The sequence below is a fragment of the Zootoca vivipara genome, chromosome 1, assembly GCF_965207765.1.
Source record: "Zootoca vivipara chromosome 1, rZooViv2.hap1.1, whole genome shotgun sequence".
In the NCBI taxonomy this organism is placed as follows: Eukaryota; Metazoa; Chordata; class Lepidosauria; order Squamata; family Lacertidae; genus Zootoca; species Zootoca vivipara.
The window spans coordinates 113,952,014-113,976,089 of record NC_142582.1 but is presented as its reverse complement, the minus strand read 5'-3'; the positions used below and the strand labels follow the sequence as shown (position 1 = coordinate 113,976,089).

Sequence of the window (24,076 nt, the reverse complement as noted above, 5' to 3'; positions counted from 1 at the left end):
ATGCACCATCTGAATAAAGCTTGCACACCACTGATAGTCCACAAGCCACAAGTTTGGGAACCCCTGCGCTAGATGCTACAGAAGTGGCCTTGGCATAGTTCCTCCTTCTCTGTCCCTGTGGCACAACATGGTCTAGCTTTATTCATTGGCTGGTGAGGCAGGCAGGGAGGCCCATTTTGGAAGGGATTTGATTGGATGTCTTCCTACATAATTGGATATGTAAGATCAATTGTTCCTTGGTGCAAACATTGAGTGCATGACAGTGGGCAAGAGTGCCTTAAGATTCATCTTGGTGCCTGGGGTGGGGCGGGGGGGGGGGATACAGAGACAAGAAGGAAGACAGGTCAAGGTGGCATTGGAGATATTTCATTCTACAAAAGCTTTAGCCTTGGCTGGAAACTTAACCATACTGTGAGCCTTCGGACCATTCTGCAGAAAACAGGAATGAGTTTGCAGGTATCTTTTAGGGCTGCAGAAGACAGGCCTGCCTGATGATATTGCAGAGCTACTGTCTTGAGTAGATAGAACTGAGGTGAATAGATCAATGAGCTGAACTGGTATAAAACATCTTCATATTCTGACTGCAGTGGTTCTGGGAAAGGGTGGCTCATGGCTACTAGTTGAGCACCCCTTAGAATGCCACTGCCAACGTGACGCAGGTGTATAGATGGCCCAGCTCAGTAGGTCAGGTTGACATGTTCAACTATGCAGCATGATATTCTAATATTCTCTGTATCTTTATATCTGGAGCTGAGTTTCCATCTGAACACCCAGATTTGATCTCACACAGAATAAACCTACTTTCTGCTTTTTGTGACTTTTCCAGCTTGACCTTACCAAACCAATAGAAGATCAGGGTCCATTAGATGTGATCATACACAAACTGACGGACGTCATCATTGAAGCAGACCAAAATGACAGCCAATCGCTGGAGCTGGTTCACAGGTTTCAGGTGAGTAACATAGTTGGAAACCTTCTTGTGATTTATGGCAGATCCAAAAGGCAAGAAGAAGAGTCATCTTAAGCTATCCCTCCACCTGCAAATGGTAGTCCTGTGACCTTCTGCCTGTATTGCAGAACAGCATTCAGATGTGCAAAGCAGCAGAAGAACTGCATGCCCATTGCACTTTCCCAAGGTGAATTTTCCTTTTCCCTCTAGCACTTGGGTCTGCTTGAATGTGTGAAGAGATGCAAATCACATAGGTGAGCACTGTTCGCTTGCCAGGGTATGCATCTGCAGCCCTGTTATCGTGCCAGCAAAAATGTTCATAAGAGGAAATGCCCTGAGTAGTCTTGTGTTCAGGGTGGGGGTTGAGTGGTAATTTGATGTCTTGGAGGTAGGCCATAATTGTTCCTATATTTAAAAAGGGTAACCCCTCTGATCCATCTAATTATAGACCAATTAGTCTCCTGAACGTGATCTGCAAATTATATACAAAACACCTGGGCCTAAAATTGTGTGAATGGTTGGACCACAATGACTTATTAGAGATTGAACAAGCCGGCTTTACACCTGGCCGCTCTACTATTGATCATTGTCTAGTGCTTGACTATTTCATCTATAAATATGTGAAACATTGGAAAAAGTCAATGTATGTGGCCTTTGTGGATCTAAAGGCAGCATTTGATTCTGTGTCTAGGGGAAGGCTTTGGGCTAAACTGGCCGATATGGGCATCAACAGAAGGCTATTATTTCTGTTAATTACATGAAAATAATACCCTTCAGATAAGACTGGCACAGGATTGCAGACTTTCCAATGGAATCCCAGTTCAAAAAGGGGTTAGATAAGGATGTTTATTGGCTCCATTTTTATTTAACATCTATGTTATTTCCTTAATCACATGTTTGCATGTACCAATTGATACTCACCCACCTGTGTTTTCTAGTGGCAGAAAAGTTCCAATTTTAATGTACGCAGATGATGCTGTACTTCTTTCCCAAACCAAAGTTGGCTTGAAACGAGTGTTAGAGAAATTCAGTGATCAATGTAATACCAAACTGCTAACAATTAACTTTGCTAAAACTAAAATTGTCCGCTTTGGCCGCTCCTTTAGGAAACACAATTGGAATATGAAGGGAAATGATCAAACTAAGAACTTCCAATACTTAGGCATCACCTTCTCTTACAATGCCAAATTCTCAGCGCATTTGACCGCATCAGCCACCTTAGCAGAGAGAAGTGCTAATGCCATTCTTAGACTATTTAGAAGGAAAGGTGCTGGTTTCCTTCCCATGGCCCTAAAAGTCTTTCAGACAAAATATCTGGTCCAACTTCTATATGGTTCACAAATCGGACTCTCTGCCAATCTTAAGATTCTCGAAACAGTCCAATCAAAATTTCTTAGATCCCTATTTGGCACCCCTAAGAGCACATCTAATGTAATATTAAGGCAAGAGGCAGGACTGCCCAGAGTTGAATTAAAAGTCTGGGAACAAGCAATATCCCTCTGGTTGAAAATTCATTATAACCCAAAGGGAATGTTATCTCATTTTCTGGCCGCAGCCCCTCATCCACTTTGGCTTACGCAATTTATCTTAGAATTTTGAAGTGTCAGGCATAGCTCTAGTGGCTTTAGACCAAACGTAGCAGAGTTTTCCTGCACAGCGCAGAAGCTAGTTGAGGTGGAAATGACTAGTCTGCTAGACGCAGAGTAACTATTTACAGGATTTATTAAAACAAAATAAAACCAGCAGAGTTTCTGCATACAAAGCAAAGCAAAATAAATCCTCTCTGTCTCTCTCTCTCTCCAACCATACGCAGCACTCCTACTCCAAACACCCAACAAGAAACAACTGTGCTAGCATTCCTAGATAACAGAGTTCAGTGCTGGTCATTAACCAATCAGAGAGCTGTTGCCAGGCCAGGCAGACCTTGGCTTTCTGCCAAGAGTAAATTGACACTGCCTTGAGTTAATTGTGTGAAGCAAGAATCTGTAAGTTTCCCATGAGAACCAATTATCAGAAACCGAACAAATTACTAACAAGATCAAACAAATTTGCCTAAACCCAGAAGACCTCTTTAATGGAACTTTGAATAAGGCAAAAACAATTATTACTCAGAGGCTTTTCGATATTGAACTGCAAAAAGAAGATGCCTTACTCCCTGAGAACTACAGGTGTCTAAAATCTTGGCCTAATTTAGCAGCTGCCCAGTATCTATCCAATATTACCTATGAATCTTACAGATGGGCCTTCTCCAGAGCTCGATTTGATGCGATGCCTTCAGCTGTGTTACACGGCAAATTCTTACATGTACCAATCGATGAGCGCTTTTGCCCATGCATGTCCAATAAGGTGGAATCTGTTATTCATATTCTTTTATTTTGTGAACTCTATAGTGAAGAACAATCGCGACTCATTTTACCTCTATTATCAAAATTCACACCCTTGCAATATTATCTGGAATTCCCCCCCAAAACATTACATAAATTCCTTTTGGAAGATTCTCTGAGCTCAGTGTCCCACGCTGTGGCCAAATTTTGCACCTTAGCTATTAGAAAACGTAAATCTCTTTTATTGAATAACATATTATAACAATCTGTCCTGCCCTCCGATGATGATATTGCTGATCTTTCATTTGGAATTGTGTTGTTTTGTATTGCTGCCTCTTGCTGTAATAAAATTGACTGACTGACTGACTGATATCTTGGGACAGAACTACATGTTATGTATAGCTCTGGGAAGCTGCTACAATCAGCACCCCTATAGCTTGTAGATGTTCTGACCTTGCACAACGTTACCGGCTGGCAGCTGTGGGAAAGTGCTCAGTTTGATTATTGTCTCAGCATGGGAGGAAGTGAGCTTAAAAGTTAGAGGGGAGAGGGATTTATTTGTGGTTTTCCTGTGCCATATGTTCCTTGTAGCTGCACCTTTAGACCCAGCAGCAGTAATCCTGCAGTGTTGTATTGCCTACAGTTAGGTTCTTCCAGAATACACAGAGGAATTATACCAGAAAGATATGGAGGTCTCGTACACCTCAGGTAGTGTGGTTGCTGACCTTGAGCCAGACATCTTGGAGAGTGAAGTCAAATGGGCCTTAGAAAGCATTGCTAATAACAAGGCCAGTGGAAGTGATGATATTCCAGCTGAACTGTTTAAAATTTTAAAAGATGATGCTGTTAAGGTGCTACACCCAATATGCCAGCAAGTTTGGAAAACTCAGCAATGGCCAGAGGATTGGAGAAGATCAGTCTACATCCCAATTCCAAAGAAGGGCAGTGCCAAAGAATGCTGCAACTACCGCACAATTGCGCTCATTTCACACGCTAGCAAGATTATGCTTAAAATTCTACAAGGCAGGCTTAGGCAGTATGTGGACCGAGAACTCCCAGAAGTGCAAGCTGGATTTCGAAAGGGCAGAGGAACCAGAGACCAAATAGCAAACATGCGCTGGATTATGGAGAAAGCTAGAGAGTTCCAGAAAAACGTCTACTTCTGCTTCATTGACTATGCAAAAGCCTTTGACTGTGTCGACCACAGCAAACTATGGCAAGTTCTTAAAGAAATGGGAGTGCCTGATCACCTCATCTGTCTCCTGAGAAATCTCTATGTGGGACAAGAAGCTACAGTTAGAACTGGATATGGAACAACTGATTGGTTCAAAATTGGGAAAGGAGTACGACAAGGTTGTATATTGTCTCCCTGCTTATTTAACTTATATGCAGAATTCATCATGCAAAAGGCTGGACTAGATGAATCCCAAGCCGGAATTAAGATCGCCGGAAGAAATATCAACAACCTCAGATATGCAGATGACACAACCTTGATGGCAGAAAGCGAGGAGGAATTAAAGAACCTTTTAATGAGGGTGAAAGAGGAGAGCGCAAAATATGGTCTGAAGCTCAACATCAAAAAAACCAAGATCATGGCCACTGGTCCCATCACCTCCTGGCAAATAGAAGGGGAAGAAATGGAGGCAGTGAGAGATTTTACTTTCTTGGGCTCCTTGATCACTGCAGATGGTGACAGCAGTCACGAAATTAAAAGACGCCTGCTTCTTGGGAGAAAAGCAATGACAAACCTAGACAGCATCTTCAAAAGCAGAGACATCACCTTGCCGACAAAGGTCCGTATAGTTAAAGCTATGGTTTTCCCAGTAGTGATGTATGGAAGTGAGAGCTGGACCATAAAGAAGGCTGATCGCCGAAGAATTGATGCTTTTGAATTATGGTGCTGGAGGAGACTCTTGAGAGTCCCATGGACTGCAAGAAGATCAAACCTATCCATTCTTAAGGAAATCAGCCCTGAGTGCTCCCTGGAAGGACAGATCGTGAAGCTGAGGCTCCAATACTTTGGCCACCTCATGAGAAGAGAAGAATCCTTGGAAAAGACCCTGATGTTGGGAAAGATTGAGGGCACTAGGAGAAGGGGACGACAGAGGACAAGATGGTTGGACAGTGTTCTCGAAGCTACGAACATGAGTTTGACCAAACTGCGGGAGGCAGTGCAAGACAGGAGTGCCTGGCGTGCTATGGTCCATGGGGTCACGAAGAGTCGGAAACGACTAAACGACTAAACAACAACAGGTTCTTCCAGGGCTCCCCTTGTGGCCAAATCACACCCACCTGGTGTCATATGTGATGTCAGGTGCTGTGCAGGTAAAGGCAGGGCTCGGCTGAAAGGCTGTTTCTGCAGGCTTAGCCGGTTGGCAGAGTAGCACTTGAACAGAGTTTCAGAAGACCTGGGAGGGAGGGAGGGAGGGAAGTCACCTGAAGTCATTGTGATGTCAAAGTTAGCCTGTGAGAGGTGGGAATTGGGCCAGAAAGATTTCTCACCATGGTCTGCAGCAGAAGGAAGAGTGAATGCAGTTAAGGAGCTAAACACAGGCATCTTTCAGAACATGTAATGTGACCTGTTCCCTTGGCTATTCCTTGCATTTCCTTTTGGATGTGCAGGTGGTACAAAAAACACCTGACCTGGATATTGAGAATTACTGCTTCTTCAAGTCCTGAATGCAGCATTTTATGTTGCTGACATTGTCTTTCTTTCTTTCTTTCTTTCTTTCTTTCTTTCTTTCTTTCTTTCTTTCTTTCTTTCTTTCTTTCTTTCTTTCTTGGGTACAAAAACTTCAAGGTGATACCTTCTTAAATTAAGAGGAGCTGTTCCAGTTAATTGGCCAGCCTTTGCATTCGAAGCAGAAGTTTTCAACTGATGCTCTTACAGCTTTAAGACGTTTGCCGTCGGCTGGGTGAGCTCAGCGTATTAAATAGTTTAGCTGGAAAAAAAGCTTTCAGTTGTTCAGTATTGAGAGGCAAGCACCATTTTAAACAAAATAAATACAGGAGGACCTTTGCACAATGGTTGCAGCCAAGTAGCATATTTCAAATAAACAAAGCAAGAGAATTATTGTTCACAGAAACTATCCTACGCTGTACTTTAAAAGTGGATTTCTTAAGAAATACACTTTAAACTATATATAGTTTAAGTACCTTCTTGCAGGACTACTTAAACCATAGCCCAGGACAGAGGACTTAAGAGGATGTACTGTTGGTCTGCCCTGGGCCTTTTGTGTTGTCTTCATTTGGGCTAATCCTCTCCTCCCTACTGAAAGCATAAGAAAACCTCTGCTGGATCAGGGTAGAGGCCCATCTTGTCCATCATCCTGTTCTCACAGTGGCCAGCCAGATGTCTCTGGGAAGCCCGCAAGCAGGACCTGAGTACAACAGTGTTCTCCCTACTTGTGATTCTCAGCATTTGATGTTCAGAGTAAACACTACACAAATCTGGAGTGGAGTCCCTAAGATGGTTGGATGGCAATTTGTATGCTCCTTCTGGCAACTCCTGCAGCCAAACTGGTGCCTAATGTATTGCTCTGCTTTCCTCTGGACCACATCAGGAAGGCCGAGAAGGGAGGTCTTGTCATCTGGGCATTCCACGACCTTCATACACACTCCACCCAGGGAGGTCATTTCAGTGCTGCTCACCCTTGGAGGCACACTCCATTCCCTCTCGAGACAGATGGATGCCAACAACAACATTCTTATTGCATGGGGACACCCTTACACACCTGGCTTCTGCCTAATCAGCTCTGCAGGCTTCCTGTTGGAATGGTTGGTGCAGAAGAAGTTAACTCTGGACCATGCCACGTATAACTGGCAATACTCTACCCCTTGTGTGCTCTATGATGAAAAGCCTCTGCCAAGCGCTGCAAGCTTCTGTGATTCTTAAACAGGAGCAAGAAATCCTCATCAGTGCTTGGCAATGTAAAAGCACCATTCATCTGACCTTGGAGTTACTTGATGCAACTGGGTATCCCTTGGGCTTATTACTGGATATTAAATTAAGCTGTGTACTAATTAGCAGCTCTCCCTGGAAGGACAGATCGTGAAGCTGAGGCTCCAATACTTTGGCCACCTCATGAGAAGAGAAGAATCCTTGGAAAAGACCCTGATGTTGGGAAAGATTGAGGGCACTAGGAGAAGGGGACGACAGAGGACAAGATGGTTGGACAGTGTTCTCGAAGCTACGAACATGAGTTTGACCAAACTGCGGGAGGCAGTGCAAGACAGGAGTGCCTGGCGTGCTATGGTCCATGGGGTCACGAAGAGTCGGACACGACTAAACGACTAAACAACAACAATTAGCAGCTACATGAATAAAACACTGCCCCTCCCTCCTGCAGTATAAGGGTCAGCACCAACAATCTCTTGGGGGGGGGTTTCTACCCCTTGAAGTGTAATTGCCGCGACTCCACATTTTAACCCTTCTAAGAACTCACAGCTGTCCATGGAGTCACAGGTTAATTCTGTGTCCACGGTGGCTGTCTACCAGCTCCATCTGGTATGCCAGCTGAGACCCTACCTGCTTGTGCATTGTCTTGCCAGAGTGGTACATGCACTGGTTATCTACCACCTGGACTACTGCAGTGTGCTCTACATGGGGCTACCTTTGAAGGTGACTCCGAAACTACAATTAATCCAGAATGTGGCGGCTAGACTGGGAGCAGCAGCTGAGACCATCTGGAAGACCTACATTTGCTCCCAATACGTTTCTGAGCAGAATTCAAAGTGCTGGTGTTGACTTTTAAAGCCCTATACAGCCTTGGCCCTGTTTACCTGAAGGAGCGGCTCTACTGCTATCATTCAGCCCAGACATTGAGCGCCTTTTGGTGGTTCCCACACTGCGAGAAGTGAAGCTACAGAGAACCAGGCAGAGGGCCTTCTCAGTATTGGCACCCACCCTGTGGAATGCCCTCCCATCAGATGTCAAGGAAAGAAACAACTATCTGACTTTTAGAAGACATCTGAAGCGGGGGGGGGGGGAACGTTTTCCAAAATCCACTGCATACTCCATAGCCTGACTATTCTCTGGCTTGCTTTCCTTCGCATAAGGCCTAGTATATGTTTGCTCTTTTTAAATTAGATTCTGAGGATGGCTTATTTCGCTTCCAGATATAATTGCACACTTGTGTGACACCCAGGCTGTTGCACAGCTTGTATGCAATTCTTATTGAACTCTTGGGCATGTTCAAGAGGGTGCTCTGCATGCGCTATCATTACAAAAATGCTTTTAGCTCCATGAGCAGTTCTTTAGAGGCTATTGATTTTATCTTTGCTTAAAATGCACATTACGGAGAGCAGCTTCAGCTGCATTAGTTCACTTGCTATCCATGCCTTAGTATTGTGCTCCATGCCACTTTCACTCAGATGCTCAGACATAATGGCCTTTCGTTTAACTTCGTCATGATTAATTTATTTACATTTTGCTGTGGCTTTAGCAACATAACATGGCCTTCTGTTGTAGCTATCAAACTTGACTGCATACGTAAGAATATGTTGTTGTTGTTTAGTCGTTTAGTCGTGTCCGACTCTTCGTGACCCCATGGACCATAGCACGCCAGGCACTCCTGTCTTGCACTGCCTCCCGCAGTTTGGTCAAACTCATGTTCGTAGCTTCGAGAACACTGTCCAACCATCTTGTCCTCTGTCGTCCCCTTCTCCTAGTGCCCTCAATCTTTCCCAACATCAGGGTCTTTTCCAAGGATTCTTCTCTTCTCATGAGGTGGCCAAAGTATTGGAGCCTCAGCTTCACGATCTGTCCTTCCAGGGAGCACTCAGGGCTGATTTCCTTAAGAATTGATAGGTTTGATCTTCTAGCAGTCCATGGGACTCTCAAGAGTCTCCTCCAGCACCATAATTCAAAAGCATCAATTCTTCGGCGATCAGCCTTCTTTATGGTCCAGCTCTCACTTCCATACATCACTACTGGGAAAACCATAGCTTTAACTATACGGACCTTTGTCGGCAAGGTGATGTCTCTGCTTTTGAAGATGCTGTCTAGGTTTGTCATTGCTTTTCTCCCAAGAAGCAGGCGTCTTTTAATTTCGTGACTGCTGTCACCATCTGCAGTGATCAAGGAGCCCAAGAAAGTAAAATCTCTCACTGCCTCCATTTCTTCCCCTTCTATTTGCCAGGAGGTGATGGGACCAGTGGCCATGATCTTGGTTTTTTTGATGTTGAGCTTCAGACCATATTTTGCGCTCTCCTCTTTCACCCTCATTAAAAGGTTCTTTAATTCCTCCTCGCTTTCTGCCATCAAGGTTGTGTCATCTGCATATCTGAGGTTGTTGATATTTCTTCCGGCAATCTTAATTCCTGCTTGGGATTCATCTAGTCCAGCCTTTCGCATGATGAATTCTGCATATAAGTTAAATAAGCAGGGAGACAGTATACAACCTTGTCGTACTCCTTTCCCAATTTTGAACCAATCAGTTGTTCCATATCCAGTTCTAACTGTAGCTTCTTGTCCCACATAGAGATTTCTCAGGAGACAGATGAGGTGATCAGGCACTCCCATTTCTTTAAGAACTTGCCATAGTTTGCTGTGGTCGACACAGTCAAAGGCTTTTGCATAGTCAATGAAGCAGAAGTAGACGTTTTTCTGGAACTCTCTAGCTTTCTCCATAATCCAGCGCATGTTTGCTATTTGGTCTCTAGTTCCTCTGCCCTTTCGAAATCCAGCTTGCACTTCTGGGAGTTCTCGGTCCACATACTGCCTAAGCCTGCCTTGTAGAATTTTAAGCATAACCTTGCTAGCGTGTGAAATGAGCGCAATTGTGCGGTAGTTGGAGCATTCTTTGGCACTGCCCTTCTTTGGAATTGGGATGTAGACTGATCTTCTCCAATCCTCTGGCCATTGCTGAGTTTTCCAAACTTGCTGGCATATTGGGTGTAGCACCTTAACAGCATCATCTTTTAAAATTTTAAATAGTTCAGCTGGAATATCATCACTTCCACTGGCTTTGTTATTAGCAGTGCTTTCTAAGGCCCATTTGACTTCACTCTCCAAGATGTCTGGCTCAAGGTCAGCAACCACACTACCTGGGGTGTACGAGACCTCCATACCTTTCTGGTATAATTCCTCTGTGTATTCTTGCCACCTCTTCTTGATGTCTTCTGCTTCTGTTAGGTCCTTACCACTTTTGTCCTTGATTATGGTAATCTTTGTACGAAATGTTCCTTTCATATCTCCAATTTTCTTGAACAGATCTCTGGTTTTCCCCATTCTATTGTTTTCCTCTATTTCTTTGCATTGCTCATTTAAGAAGACCCTCTTATCTCTCCTTGCTGTTTTTTGGAAATCTGCATTCAGTTTCCTGTATCTTTCCCTATCTCCCTTGCATTTTGCTTGCCTCCTCTCCTCCGCTATTCGTAAGGCCTCGTTGGACAGCCATTTTGCCTTCTTGCATTTCCTTTTCCTTGGGATGGTTTTCGTTGCTGCCTCCTGTATAATGTTACGAGCCTCCATCCATAGTTCTTCAGGCACTCTGTCCACCAAATCTAAATCCTTAAACCTGTTCCTCACTTCCACTGTGTATTCATAAGGGATTTGATTCAGATTGTATCTTACTGGCCCAGTGGTTTTTCCTACTTTCTTCAGTTTAAGCTGGAATTTTGCTATAAGAAGCTGATGATCTGAGTTACAGTCAGCTCCAGGTCTTGTTTTTGCTGACTGTATAGAGCTTCTCCATCTTTGGCTGCAGAGAATATAATCAATCTGATTTCGATGCTGCCCATTTGGTGATATCCATGTGTAGAGTCGTCTCTTGTGTTGTTGGAAGAGAGTGTTTGTGATGACCAGCTTGTTCTCTTGACAGAACTCTATTAGCCTTTGCCCTGCTTCATTTTGAACTCCCAGGCCAAACTTGCCAGTTGTTCCTTTTATCTCTTGATTCCCTACTTTAGCATTCCAATCCCCTGTAATGAGAAGAACATCCTTCTTTGGTGTCATTTCTAGAAGGTGTTGTAGGTCTTCATAGAATTGGTCAATTTCACTTTCTTCAGCACCGGTAGTTGGTGCATAAACTTGGATTACTGTGATGTTAAAAGGTCTGCCTTGGATTCGTATCGAGATCATTCTGTCATTTTTGAGATTGCATCCCATTACAGCTTTTGCCACTCTTTTGTTGACTATGAGGGCCACTCCATTTCTTCTACAGGATTCTTGCCCACAGTAGTAGATATGATAGTCACCCGAACTGAATTCACCCATTCCCTTCCATTTTAGTTCACTGATGCCCAGGATGTCGATATTTATACTTGTCATCTCATTTTTGACCACATCCAGCTTACCTCTATTCATGGTTCTTACATTCCAGGTTCCTATGCAATATTTTTCTTTACAGCATCGGACTTTCCTTTCGCTTCCAGGCATATCCGCAACTGAGTGTCCTTTCGGCTTTGGCCCAGCCGCTTCATCAGCTCTGAATCTACTTGTACTTGTCCTCCGCTCTTCCTCAGTAGCATGTTGGACGCCTTCCGACCTGAGGGGCTCATCTTCCAGCGTCATAACTTTTATATGCCTGTTGTCTTTGTCCATGGAGTTTTCTCCATGAATATATATCCAGCTTAATGAACAGTCACTGCTCTTTCTTACAAGCTGTTTTGAACAATGTATTTATCCATTGTAAAAGTACAGATAAATACAATAGCCTTTGCACGTTACCCTAAGTGGAAATGCATGCTGGGTCATATTGCGTCCGGTTGACCTCGCTTTGGCTGTAGGTTGGCTGAGAATAATGTTCCACAGAAACCATGTTTACTAGTGGCCCTTGTTCACCAGCTCTCCTGCTTTTAAGGAGTTGCAGTTATCAGCCTGCTGTGAAGAATTCCACATGATCCTTTTTATATGAAAAAGGGAGAGGGAATGAAGTCACATAGGAATTTAATTTAAAAGGCATATTCCTTATAGTATTTCTAGGCAAGCCAAGGATCATGAGAGGGGGAGGCTTGGATACAGAAGTTCATACATACCAGCCTTGTTAGCAAGACATTTTATTGCCAGGCTGGGTAGCTATCTCATCTATAAAAATTTCAGACGACATTTTTGCACAGATTTTAACAAAGCTAATAGCATGTAATGCAAGGAGTTATAGATTTCATTTATTATTTTCCCCATGCCAGTGCCAGATGAAGATTGCAATGCCCACCACCATTTGCTCTTATTGCACTACTTCTGAAAAACATGCTTCTGCTGAGACTCTAGTCTTTCTGTGGAATGGCAGGATAAGAAGGGATACTGACATCCTGACATTGATTGTAAGGCAATGGGAACTAGCCAGATTCTTATGCTGGATGGTGAGAGAGAGCCTGCTATCTTTCAGATAAGACTTTGAGAACTTGTTTAAAAGTGTAACAACTTGAACAACCCAATTCTGTGTTTGGACAATCCAATTCTGACTTAATTGCCTGGGATATGCGTGGCTTTTGGGCACCTGCATCCAGGCCCTTTGCTTCCACATCATGCCTCCCTTTTTGAGACTACACTTCTCGCAGTACAAAACGTCTTGTGGAAGCAGTGGCAATAGGCCCTCCAAGATGCTGGGGATTTGGCAATTGCCCAATGGCACTGATCCCTATGGCCAAGAAATGTGCTGCTTCTTTTGAAGCAGCATATTTCCTATTGCACTCAAAGAGAGGGAAAGAAGGGAGGAAAAACTTTTTTTAAAAGTTCAATCAGATGATATTTTTAGTACTGTACCTCTCCCATCTTTGTAACATGCTCACAGAAAACACGTTGTTGTAGGCACTGAATATTTTGTACAATTTCTTTTCTGGTTTGCAGAAAATTAGAGATCTCCCCCTTCTAATTAAGAAGCCTTTGCAAGATGGCAGAGTGGAGCATTTTATTTATTTATTTATTTATTTATTTATTTCACTTGCACTTCCTCCCAAAGGAGTCCAGAACAGCAAACAACAAAGCAGAAAAACAGTACACTTAAAAATAAAACAAAAACATTTAAAAACACAAAGGCAAGTTGATTACAGCTTGGGGAAGAGTTACACACTGTGCAATCTGGAGTTTTGTGCAACATGTAGCTTGGTGTGCACTGTGTCCTTGTTACAAGGCTTAAAAAGTGACTAATTCCTCTTGTGTGCTGTCCAGCGCCATGAGCTGTCTTCATGAAGTGCGTGTGAGCTCCTGCTGTCTATCAGAGGGCAAGAACAAATTGCCTACCTATTGTTAGGCTGGTGCATAATGAACTTAGGACTTTGATCGTGCACAGGCTTTCTGCTGCCTAGGAACAACCCATGTTGCATTTGTGCTGCGTGAAAGCACTTGTCTCAAGTGGGCATTTCCATTGAAGGGCAGTAAGCAAGACAAATGGCTATGTATTGACACGGCCACTCCTCCTTCCTGTCATTTTTGCCTGGAATGCTCTCCCAGAACACCTGCAGACTGCTGCCTCTTGGCTCTGCCACCTTTTCTATGAAGTTTTAAAGTTTTAGCCACTTAGCCTGCGCACACACGCACACACACTTAAACAAAGCCTGAGTGGGGGCAACTGCATTTGCTTGATAGTTTCTCCTCTCTCTTTCTCAATCACCCTCTCTCACTCTTCTCTCCCCCCCCCCCAAAAAAAAATGTAAATAGAGGTTGTAAGTCCTGTGGAACATGTCTTCTATTAACGTTGCTGTGTAAGGTGTCATGCAACAATGCTGCATTCGGCCCTCTGAGCGTAGGTGAAGGAGCAATGGATTTTGTATTAATTCTGCCTTTCTCTGAGCTTGCATAAAGAAAGCCCACAAAAGAAGCCCAGTCCTTAAAATAAAATTCTATTTGCAAATCTAAAACAAAACTATCTGGTGTTTTTAATTCAAAGTCTTTGAGCCCACTGTTCAGGGAAGGCCTGAACTCACCTTGAGCTTCTTACGGGCCCACCTGCTGATATAAGCCAGATGGCTGCTTTTTCACAAATGGATAGATTGTGGAGCCAATGGAATGTCTCCTTTTATTTTGCACAAGATTCTTGCTGTACTGCTGCTGCTGGAAAATGTTGTTATAGCACAACTATATATTGTTTTCTCTTGTAGCAAATGGATTATAAGATTTTATGGGATTAACTTCTATCAGCAAAAGAATACAAATGCCTGGTGTGTGTGTGTGTGTGTGTGTGTGTGTGTGTGTGTGTGTGTGTAAAACTTTCACATGCCAAGAACAGAGGCAATAATAACCTAAAGATAACATACAGTACAGTGGGACCTTGTGTTACATACTGTCCTCCTTATGAACGCTTCGAGTTACGAGCTCTGCTAACCCGGAAGTAGGTGCTCCTGGTAGCAAACTTTGCCCCAGGATGTGAGCGGAAGTGGAATGGCGGCAGTGAGGGGCACCATTAGTGAAAGCACGCCTCAGGTTGAGAACAGTTTCAGGTTAAGAACGGACCTGCGGAACAAATTAAGTTCATAACAGGAAGTACCACTGTATATAAATCTTTATGACCCCCGCCCCACCCTCTCAAGGCAATAACAGCCGTTGCAGGTCAGAGAAAATGGTGAGGCCCATTTGGATTGCTTAGTACAGGGGTCAGCAAACTTTTTCAGCAGGGGGCCCGTCGACTGCCCCTCAGACCTTGTGGGGGGCTGCACTATAGGAAAAAAAAGATCGAATTCTTATGCCCCACAAATAACCCAGAGATGCATCCTATATAATAATGTGCAAGTGTCTCTGCGTCCAGTCCCTGTGTCCGCGCTACTGCGCATGTGCCCCACGGACACAGGGACTGGACGAAGAGACTGCATGCGCACGCGCACTCTCCCCCCGCCTCCTCCAACCGCCGCTCCCAGCCGGACACCGCCTCACTGCAGGGCACGTCGGGGAAGCGAGGGTGGAGGCCGGCGGAGGTGAATGGGGGGAGGAAGGGCGCCTTTGAAGAGCCCGGTCCAGCTCCCGCCACCGCTGCAGCCCCGGAGCCCGATGCTACCATCTTGGTCCTCCGCCTCCTCCTCACAACCCTCCTTGGCCCGTGAGAGGGGCGGCAGCGACGGGAGGCCGCGAAGCAGCGGTGGCAAGGTAGGCGTTTGTGTCCCGCGGAGAAACGGGGCTTCCCGCCTTGCCAACGCAGGGCTCGCGGCCGGCCCCGGTGCCGCCTCCAGCCAGGCCAGGCCACGCCAGGACGGGGAAGGAGCCTCTCCTCCCTGGCGTAGGTCCCGGGATTCAGAGAAGCGCTGCGCAAGCGCTTCTCCGAACCCCGAGGTGTCTCCTTCCTGTCGGCGGCTGGGGGAGAGGAAGGAAGGAGGAGAAAGGGCTGATTTCTCCTCCTTCGTACTTGTCCCCCTGCCACCGACAGGAAGGACAGGTCCCGGGGTTCGGAGAAGCGCTGCACAAGCGCTTCTCTGAACCCCGGGATGTTCTAGCGCCCGTTTACTCAACGGGCTTAATTACACTAGTTTTGAAGAAAAGGACACATTCTACTAATGTAAAAACACGCTGATTCCCAGACCGTCTGCGGGCTGGATTTAGAAGGCTGTTGGAGCGGATCCAGCCCTCGGGCCTTAGTTTGCCTACCCAAGGCTTAGCACCTCCCCCCTCCCCAAATTGAGTGTGTTCCCCATAATTTTATCCAACATGCAGGGGGTCCTTGGCAGAAAAGTGGTTATGGAAAGGGTTCCCTGGAGACATTTAAAAACAAAAACAAAACAGTGGTATGCAACTAAGTCATACTCAGAATAAACACTTTAAAATCGGTAAGCTCAGGCTAGCTATACCCACTGATTTCAGTTGATTTAGTACTGTATATGACTTAGATTCAGCTTCCTTTTCAACCTTGGGTGAGCAATCAAGGAAGTGCCTATGCTAGGCCAAGTGTGATCGATTTCCTTTTCCCTCCTTCAATGTACAATCATTCACCCCTTTAAAGTATAACTAAATTGAAAGTTGACAGGACATGAATTCGGAGTATGCCACCCTCCGGTAACTGATTCTCTAAACAGACACTCCCATTAGCCTGTGGCCTTGGCACCAGAAAGCAGTGCATGGTTAATGAAAACAGTGCAGGACAGGAATGGGGAAATAGACACAGGACCAGCAACTGGTTTCTGAAAAAGAGAGGGAGAGGGGGGGGGGGAAATGCTGCTCGTGAGGCTCCCTAAGTAAAAAAGCTTGGGAACAGTGGCACCTGTGTACTGTGATACTGTGTACTGTGTACCTGTGATAGAATCAAATCCATTTTATGCTGTTTTCAAGAGACAACCCAGAGTCTCCTTGCCACATACAGAAGGGTTTTTCAAAGGGTGTTCAAGAGGAAGGAGGAACTGGAAAAGATATTCACCATCACCGTTTCTTCCAGCAGCAGCATCCCATGAGTGGAGTTCGTCGCTAAATCCATGCCTATGTTTTTATTTCACTACAGATCACTCGTAGATAAGAAACGGGCACTCATTTTAACGTTTTCCACCAAATGAGATGCCTCAGGTTTGGAGAGTGCTGTATGTAGCCTTTGCTCTAAAACGAACAGAAATGCCCGCTGTTTGTGCTAGCTAGCCCATAAGTGAACTCCCATTCGCAGTAGGATTACCATTGCTCTATATAATCTTCCTTCCCCATTCGAAAATAACTTGAGCCACTCTCCCAAGAGATGTAGCATTTAGCTTGCTGCATAAGGTGGTGCGTATTCTGAACCAGCCTTTACTCTGTAGGCCTAAGTGAAGGAGAGATATAGAGTTGGAGGAATTCAATGTCAAGCTAAAAATAAGTAATGCCTTAATATAGCCATTTTATTTTGCTGTTGCTCAAAGGGGCATTTCCTTGCTGTTTTTTTGTAATTTTAAAAAAAGAAAAGCTACATATTTCTCTCAGCGACATGGTCACACAGCTCCTCATTTATAGCAAAATTGCCAGAATCCTGAGACGGCTATATATCTAGGGCCTTTCTCCCCATATGTAGAAAGAAGGTTAAAGAAAGCTTGTTCCTAGTAGCACAACAGGTCCTTTGCTCTATTTTTAATAGCTGAAACTGGAATTGTACAATATTCTTTGGAACTATCACTGTTGCAGGTCATTGTCTGTAAGGAATCAAAGGCTAAAAGCCAGTGCCTGCCTAGCTGGTTTCTTGGAATTATCTTTCATCCTGTTGAAAAGCTAGTTTCATTAGCTTTAGTGTACATCTAGAAGTTGGTTTGTTTACAACTGAACATTTTAAGCCTACTAATTTGGGATTCGGAAGGAGGGGTGATGCTGAGAGTGTCGTCCTTTTGTTTGACTCTCACCTACTGCTTTTGCCAGGAGCAGTTGGTTTTCCTCTCTCCTTGTGTTTCTGTGGTATGAGCCCCATCTAGGGATTTGATGAATTAAGTCTGTTTTCCAGACTTCAGTTCCTGTTGGAGTGCTACGGTAGCTCTTGTTAGAACTCCTCCACTTAGGCAATTAGGGGGTTACTCTGGAGATGAAGAGCTTTTTTATCTGCCCTTTATGGGTAGTAAAGGAAAGCTAGGACTTAAATTATGACTAAGCAACCTTTCAGAAAATCACAAGACGTCATCACTACATCTCAGGCTGTGCTTCTGTAAAGTCTAGTTAATATGAGTTGTTTTGTGGCTCTTTGATATCTCACAAAAGAATTAAATGCAGAAATAATTCAAACAGGATTCACATGGATAGCTGGTTTTGTGCCCAGTGCCAGTGCATCACAAATAATAATTCTTGAAAAGTTTTTTTAGTTATTTTAAATACTTTGATTGAATGACAAATCAATACCAATAATACGTGTTTTTTAAAGGAGTTTCAACAAAAGCCAAATAGAATATCTTATGAGGGGTTGCTTGCAAACTGGGAAAATGGTTGTGGGTACCACACACATGCACATACCCACACCATAACCAAGTACACATTGCAACCTATTTGATATACTACAATAGAATGCTTCTTTCAAGCTGGATTGCAGGAGGAGGAGGCAGCCCTGTGGGAAAACCTTTATGGGTATTGTTTCTAGAAAAGAGGTGCTGGAGCTCACCATGAACATCTCCCTCTTTCTCTTAGAATGGCAATGAAGGGGTTTTTTTGGGTTTTTTGCATGCTGATATGCTCGCTCATCAGGGACCCAGGTGGCGCTGTGGTTAAACCACTGAGCCTAGGGCTTGCTGATCAGAAGGTCGGCGGTTCGAATCCCTGCAACGGGGTGAGCTCCCGTTGCTTGGTCCCAGCTCCTGCCAACCTAGCAGTTCGAAAGCACATCAAAGTGCAAGTAGATAAATAGGAACCGCTACAGCGGGAAGGTAAACGGCGTTTCCATGTGCTGCTCTGGTTCGCCAGAAGCGGCTTTGTCATGCTGGCCACATGACCTGGAAGCTGTACGCCGGCTCCCTCGGCCAATAATGCGAGATGAGTGCGCAACCCCAGAGTCGGTCACGACTGGACCTAATGGTCAGGGGTCCCTTTACCTTTATTCTATTAATCTAGGTCTGTGTTTCTTTTGGTTTGGCTTGTGTGTAGAAGATAAAGGCAGAGGGACACACCTACAGCATCTGGGTCAGGCTGATCTTAACCCAAGAGCACAGACCTTTCATAAGTTTTATAAGGAGGTGCATGTAATATGATTGGTATGTTTGATAAAACAGGCAGATGAAGTGGTGAAAATGTTGGTTAAGGCAGGCAGAACAAGTAAGAAAGTGGAAGTTTTAGGATCATCGGACGGGACTGGCTTAATTTCGATATGAAGAGACCATTAGTCTGACACCTTAATCAATGAGAGATGGTTGGGATGTGTAGCTGTCTGCACAGTGGAATCTAGTGTTTTTAAGCATTTTCATAGACTTTATTTTTGTTTCCCTAGTATATACAGGAAAATAAGTAGATTTCCTTTTTTCTTTCTTAGTGTGGGTTGTGACTTTGCTGAACACTGTGGTTCTGGATTAATCATTATCGTAGGATGTAATATACTGGAAAGCCTGTTGAGCCTAAGATTAGCTGCACTTTCTGTATCCTATAAAGCTTCAGGTAGAACAGAGATGGAGAAGATGTGGCTGTACTAACTCTCACCCTCCCTTGTCATTGCTTGTTTTGGCTAGAGCTTATGGGGGTTTGAGTCCAGCAACATCAAAAGGCCCACAGGCACCCATCACTGAAGTGTGGGCTTAGCAGGACTCACTGTATGCCTTTAAGCTCAGACATCAGACTGATTTTAGCAGACGTGGTGTGGTCCCTCACAATATGGATAAGCCTTCTAAACCAGGGTGTCCAAACTAAGGCTTGTCCAAACTAAGGCCAGGGGGGCGGATACGGCCCAATTGCCTTCTAAATCTGGCCCGCGGACGGTCTGGGAATCAGCAAGTTTTTACATGAGTAGAATGTGTCCTTATATTTAAAATGCATCTCTGGGTTATTTGTGGGGCATAGGAATTTGTTCATATTTTTTTTCAAAATATAGTCCGGCCCCCCCACAAGGTCTGAGGGACAGTGGACCGGCCCCCTGCTGGAAAAGTTTTCTGACCCCTGTTCTAAACCCATGCAATAGTAATAAATTTAAGTGCCATAGCAATTCTATTCAGCTATACAGATGATGTTGACTTAAGAAGAGCTATGCAAAAGCCCATCTAGTCCACATTCTTGCTTCCCACAGTTACCAGCCAGACGAAGTGAAATCTGTTAGCCATTGATAGGCTCCTCCTCCTCCTCCTCCTCCTCCTCCTCCTTCTTCTTCTTCTTCTTCTTCTTCTTCTTCTTCTTCTTCTTCTTCTTCTTCTTCTTCTTCTTCTTCTTCTCCGCTGCAAATTGATTGATCGATCGATCCATTGATAGGCTGCTCAAGCACTTTGCAGTACAGTGGAACTTCGGTTTTCGAGCATCTTGGAAGACGAACGATTCAGAACCCGAACGCCAAAAACCCGGAAGTGAAAGCTTCTGTTTTCCAACGTGCCTTGGAAGTTGTAAGGCTTCCGAGGCGTGTTTCTCCATTTTTCTCAATGGAATAGAGAAATCTAAAACATCCAGGACAAATGACAATCCAACCTCTGCTTTAAAACTTCCAATGAAGGAGAGTCTGACTGAGGGAGTCTGTTCCACTGTATCCTCTGGCCAGGAGTGCCCTTCATAAAATACTGGCGGTTCTTCTCCCAAGTATGTAGGCAGCATCCCACCCTCATTTGATTCCTCTACAAGGCAATGGGTCATTGAATGCCCCTTGATAATGGCCATATGTGGTTTGTGTGTTTGTATTTCTGATCACTCTGATCTGTTGGAGTTCAGTACATGGGACAGATTGGCCAACGTTTCAAGGAAAAATATTTTTTGCACTTGATGTATATTTTTAAATACACAAAGTAAGAGGTGCAAGAGATGCTATAGACCTCGGCCCTCCAATTTTGGCAGTCATAGCTTCTCTTACCTAAACAACTGCTGTTTTCGGAACAGCAAGATAAATTGGTGTGAAACATGAAATTCAGGAATTGTCAGTAACTGGTAAGCTGAACTTTTAGTGTCCTCTGTTGTGGCACTCTGATTCCCATCATGCATCTAGATTCCAGCAAATCATTTACCTTCATATGTAACATTCTGTGCCATATTTCTTCATTCCCATAGGAGTATATTGATGCTCACCCTGAAACCATAATTTTGGACCCCCTTCCTGCTATCAGGACCTTGCTGGACAGATCGAAGTCTTATGAGCTTATTAGGCAAATAGAGACCTACATGCAAGGTAAGTCGCTAGCATTTTTCACTGGTTATTTGAGTGTGGAGGAGGGGGCTGGGATTGATAGCTGGTTAGAAAGGTAGTCTGCATTCATTGATGGCTAAGTTCAATACTGACAAATCTAACTGCTCATCATTCATATCTGGATCTACCAAGCCACACTGAACTTTTTTTTTGGGGGGGGGGGTCTATTTACAACTTAAGACTATGATTGTCTTCTCATGTCACCAGTAAAGAAAAAAGAAAAAAGATGCTATATTATTTGCTTTATTCTGTCTGTTTCTACATAGCTCCAACCCTTATACTAGCTATCTTAATACAGGTGTTGCACCTGCGTATAGGCCTCTGCCCTGAAGAAGCTTCAGAAAGCTCCTGTTATTACCACATTTGGTATGAAGTGGCACCAGAGACCTCTATCCTGAAGTAAACCATGCAGAGCAAATTTGAGGAGGAAGGGCAGAAGTAGGGCTTTTTTTCAGCTGGAATTCGCCAGAATTCAGTTCCGGCACCTCTCAGGTGGGCGCCATTGCCATTCCAAGGGAGCGAGGGAGGGGTTCGTGGTGAGTTCCAGAACCTCTTTTTCTAGAAGGATGACAACAGTACATCTCTACCAATCAGATTGCTCAGTTACAAAGTGAACTCAACCAGCTTTGGGGTTTCCCATAAGCCACTGGATGGCCACTATGAGAACAGCAGGCTGTTCTTATTTGGGGCAGATGAAGAGATTAGGACCTGGAGTAATATTGCAGAAGCATCTTATCCAGTTTTTTGGGGGTTTCTCATTGAATCTTCAGTGCTGGAGAATATTGTATCTTTTAAGGGGCTATTCTCAAATTTTATAGACATGCTCACACATGCTCAGTGTGTCAACCTTTACACTTTTTAATTTTTTTAAGGAAAGCATTTCACATTTTAATAGATGAATTGCTGTTCCATTATCCTGAACTACATATTTATTGCATGGTTTTTTCACTTGCAAAATGGGGCGAAGTTTACCTGTTTGGCTACAAAAGTGTGGAGAGGATCTTTACTGTGGCCATTTTTCAAGTATGCTGGTGGTGTTAATTGTATGAATTACTATGTATGTTCTTTTTGAGAAGAGAGTTATTAGAAAGGGTTGAATAATGGGTTAGAGGTGAATGAAGCATGAAGTGATGAATCTGCTAAGGTTAGTGCTGCTTGAGTTGACATATTTCATGTCATTTTTATTTTTTGTCTTGTACATGTAGCTGATTTCATCTAGTTAGGAATGTGAGCTTTTTCGTGCTCAGTGCAGTAGCAGTTTTCTTTGAAGTATGTCATCTAGTCCCATTACACTAATTTTATCTTTGCTCTTCAATGAGGCTGTGTTGCTGGCTATGCAAATGAGCTTATTGAACTTCCTAAATAAAGTGCATGCCTTTGGGGCAGGAAATTGAATACATATTAAAGTATTTTCATAAAGGTACTCTAAGAAAGTGTGCAGTTTGCAGGCAGGCAGGATTCTGTTCCAGTATCTCTACTAAAGGAAGCTTTTATGATCTGTGTTTACCTGAAAATCTGTTCAAGGTTGACTATGCTTATGAAATGAATTTGTAAGTAGATTTTATTCTAGAGATTAACAAATTGCAATCCTCCTGAAAGGTTCTTTTTAATGGAAGTAGGACAGGGTGTTGTAGTATCTTAAAGACTAACATGTGTATTGTGCCATAAGCTTTTATGGGCCAAAGCCCATTTATAATGTGTCTGATGAAGCAGGAACTAGCCTGCCAGTAAGTTCCATGTAGTTGATGAGCCCAAGAGACAGGTCCCTTGCATGGAATATACGTGTGACTCCCTCTCTGGTTGTGTTCAGACAGACCATAAATTTAAAACTGCTTTTAATTGAATGGGGCTGTTGGTCTACAACGTTTTAACTCTTGCTTTTTTTATCTATGTTATATTGGGTGGTTTAAATGTATTATACCTTTTGATTTAAATAGTTGTTTTTTATTGTTTTAACTGTGAACTGCTCTGACAGGTCCTTTGGCCCTGAAAAAGATGATATACTGTATAAGATTACTTAAATTGAAAATGTGTGTGTTGCGTGCCGAGACCCCGTAATCACCCCCTCGTTGAAGAATATAACACCAGGACACAGATATTACGTTAATGTTATTGGGCAAATTTTGGCCACAACTTTATTGATTACAGAATGTGAGCGGTATTGGTTTAGTCATTGAATGGACCTGGCTATATCTGACTCCTGCCCGTTGCGCAGGGAGTCCTGTAAGGGTAAACCACCGGAAGGGGGAGACCCATCGATGCAAACCAACTCGAACTCCCCCAGAGGTTCCCAATGGGGTCGTGTCATGGTCCTAGCCTCGGGCTTCAGACAAGATCCACACACCCCGGATTCCTTTCACGGATACCCTTAAGCTTGGAGGGCCACACGTCCTCTCCCCCATCATAAGGTCAAACAATGCCTAACCGCAAAACCTTACAAAGTTGTGACGATTGCTACAAGGTAGGCGAAAACCAAATGGCCCATGCCAATTTTGCCAAGTGGAAAAATTCCTACCAGGCCCCTCAACGGCGACCAGCCGAGGTCCATAACTAGCCCAATGAAGAAAACCTGCAAATTAGGGAGGGAGGGAGGGAGGGAGGGAGGGAGGGAGATTGAGGAAGCGAGCCAAGAGAAAGCGAGCCAAGAGAAAGCCTCCATTTCAATGGCTCCACGCCCACCCACCCCAGCCAGCGGATTGGCTAGCTGGTAGCTGATGTAGCCGGGATCCTCCGGGCAACACGGGACTTCGTCCCTTGGAGGAGAGTGGGTAGCCACGTGGTCCACCGCAACTCCTCCCCATGGTGAAGTGGAGCTGACTTGCATTATAGTGAACGTTGGACAGGTATGGCCACCAGGGCATCTTGCTGCCTGAGGCAAAGGACAAGATGGCATCTCCCTCCATTCCATTTACAAAAGCCAACCAGACTAACAGCTGAATCTGAGGGCAGCAGGGTAGCTTAGGAGGCACAGGTCTTGTGACACACAGAGCTGTCTGCTTGCTGCCCCTCAGTATCTGCTCCTTGAGGTGACTGGCCACTCATGATCTTAAAAAAGCAACAAAAAAACGAGGAAGAAAAATGCCCTTTATGGTAAACATTTCTTGTATAATGGTTTTACGAAAGTGGGGTAGGGTTCAGTCCACTCT

General features: G+C 44.2%; 1 protein-coding gene across 2 annotated transcripts in view; it reads left to right on the top strand.

Annotated features, from left to right (window-relative positions):
* ITPK1 (inositol-tetrakisphosphate 1-kinase) overlaps positions 1-24,076 on the top strand; it is a 129,301-nt gene that overhangs the window by 71,705 nt on the left and 33,520 nt on the right. For both annotated transcript variants that reach the window (XM_035107068.3, XM_088655265.1), the window contains 2 exons: positions 827-952; positions 20,795-20,912. In XM_035107068.3, coding sequence (XP_034962959.1) covers positions 827-952; positions 20,795-20,912 — 244 coding nt within the window. The remainder of the gene's footprint in view (positions 1-826; positions 953-20,794; positions 20,913-24,076) is intronic.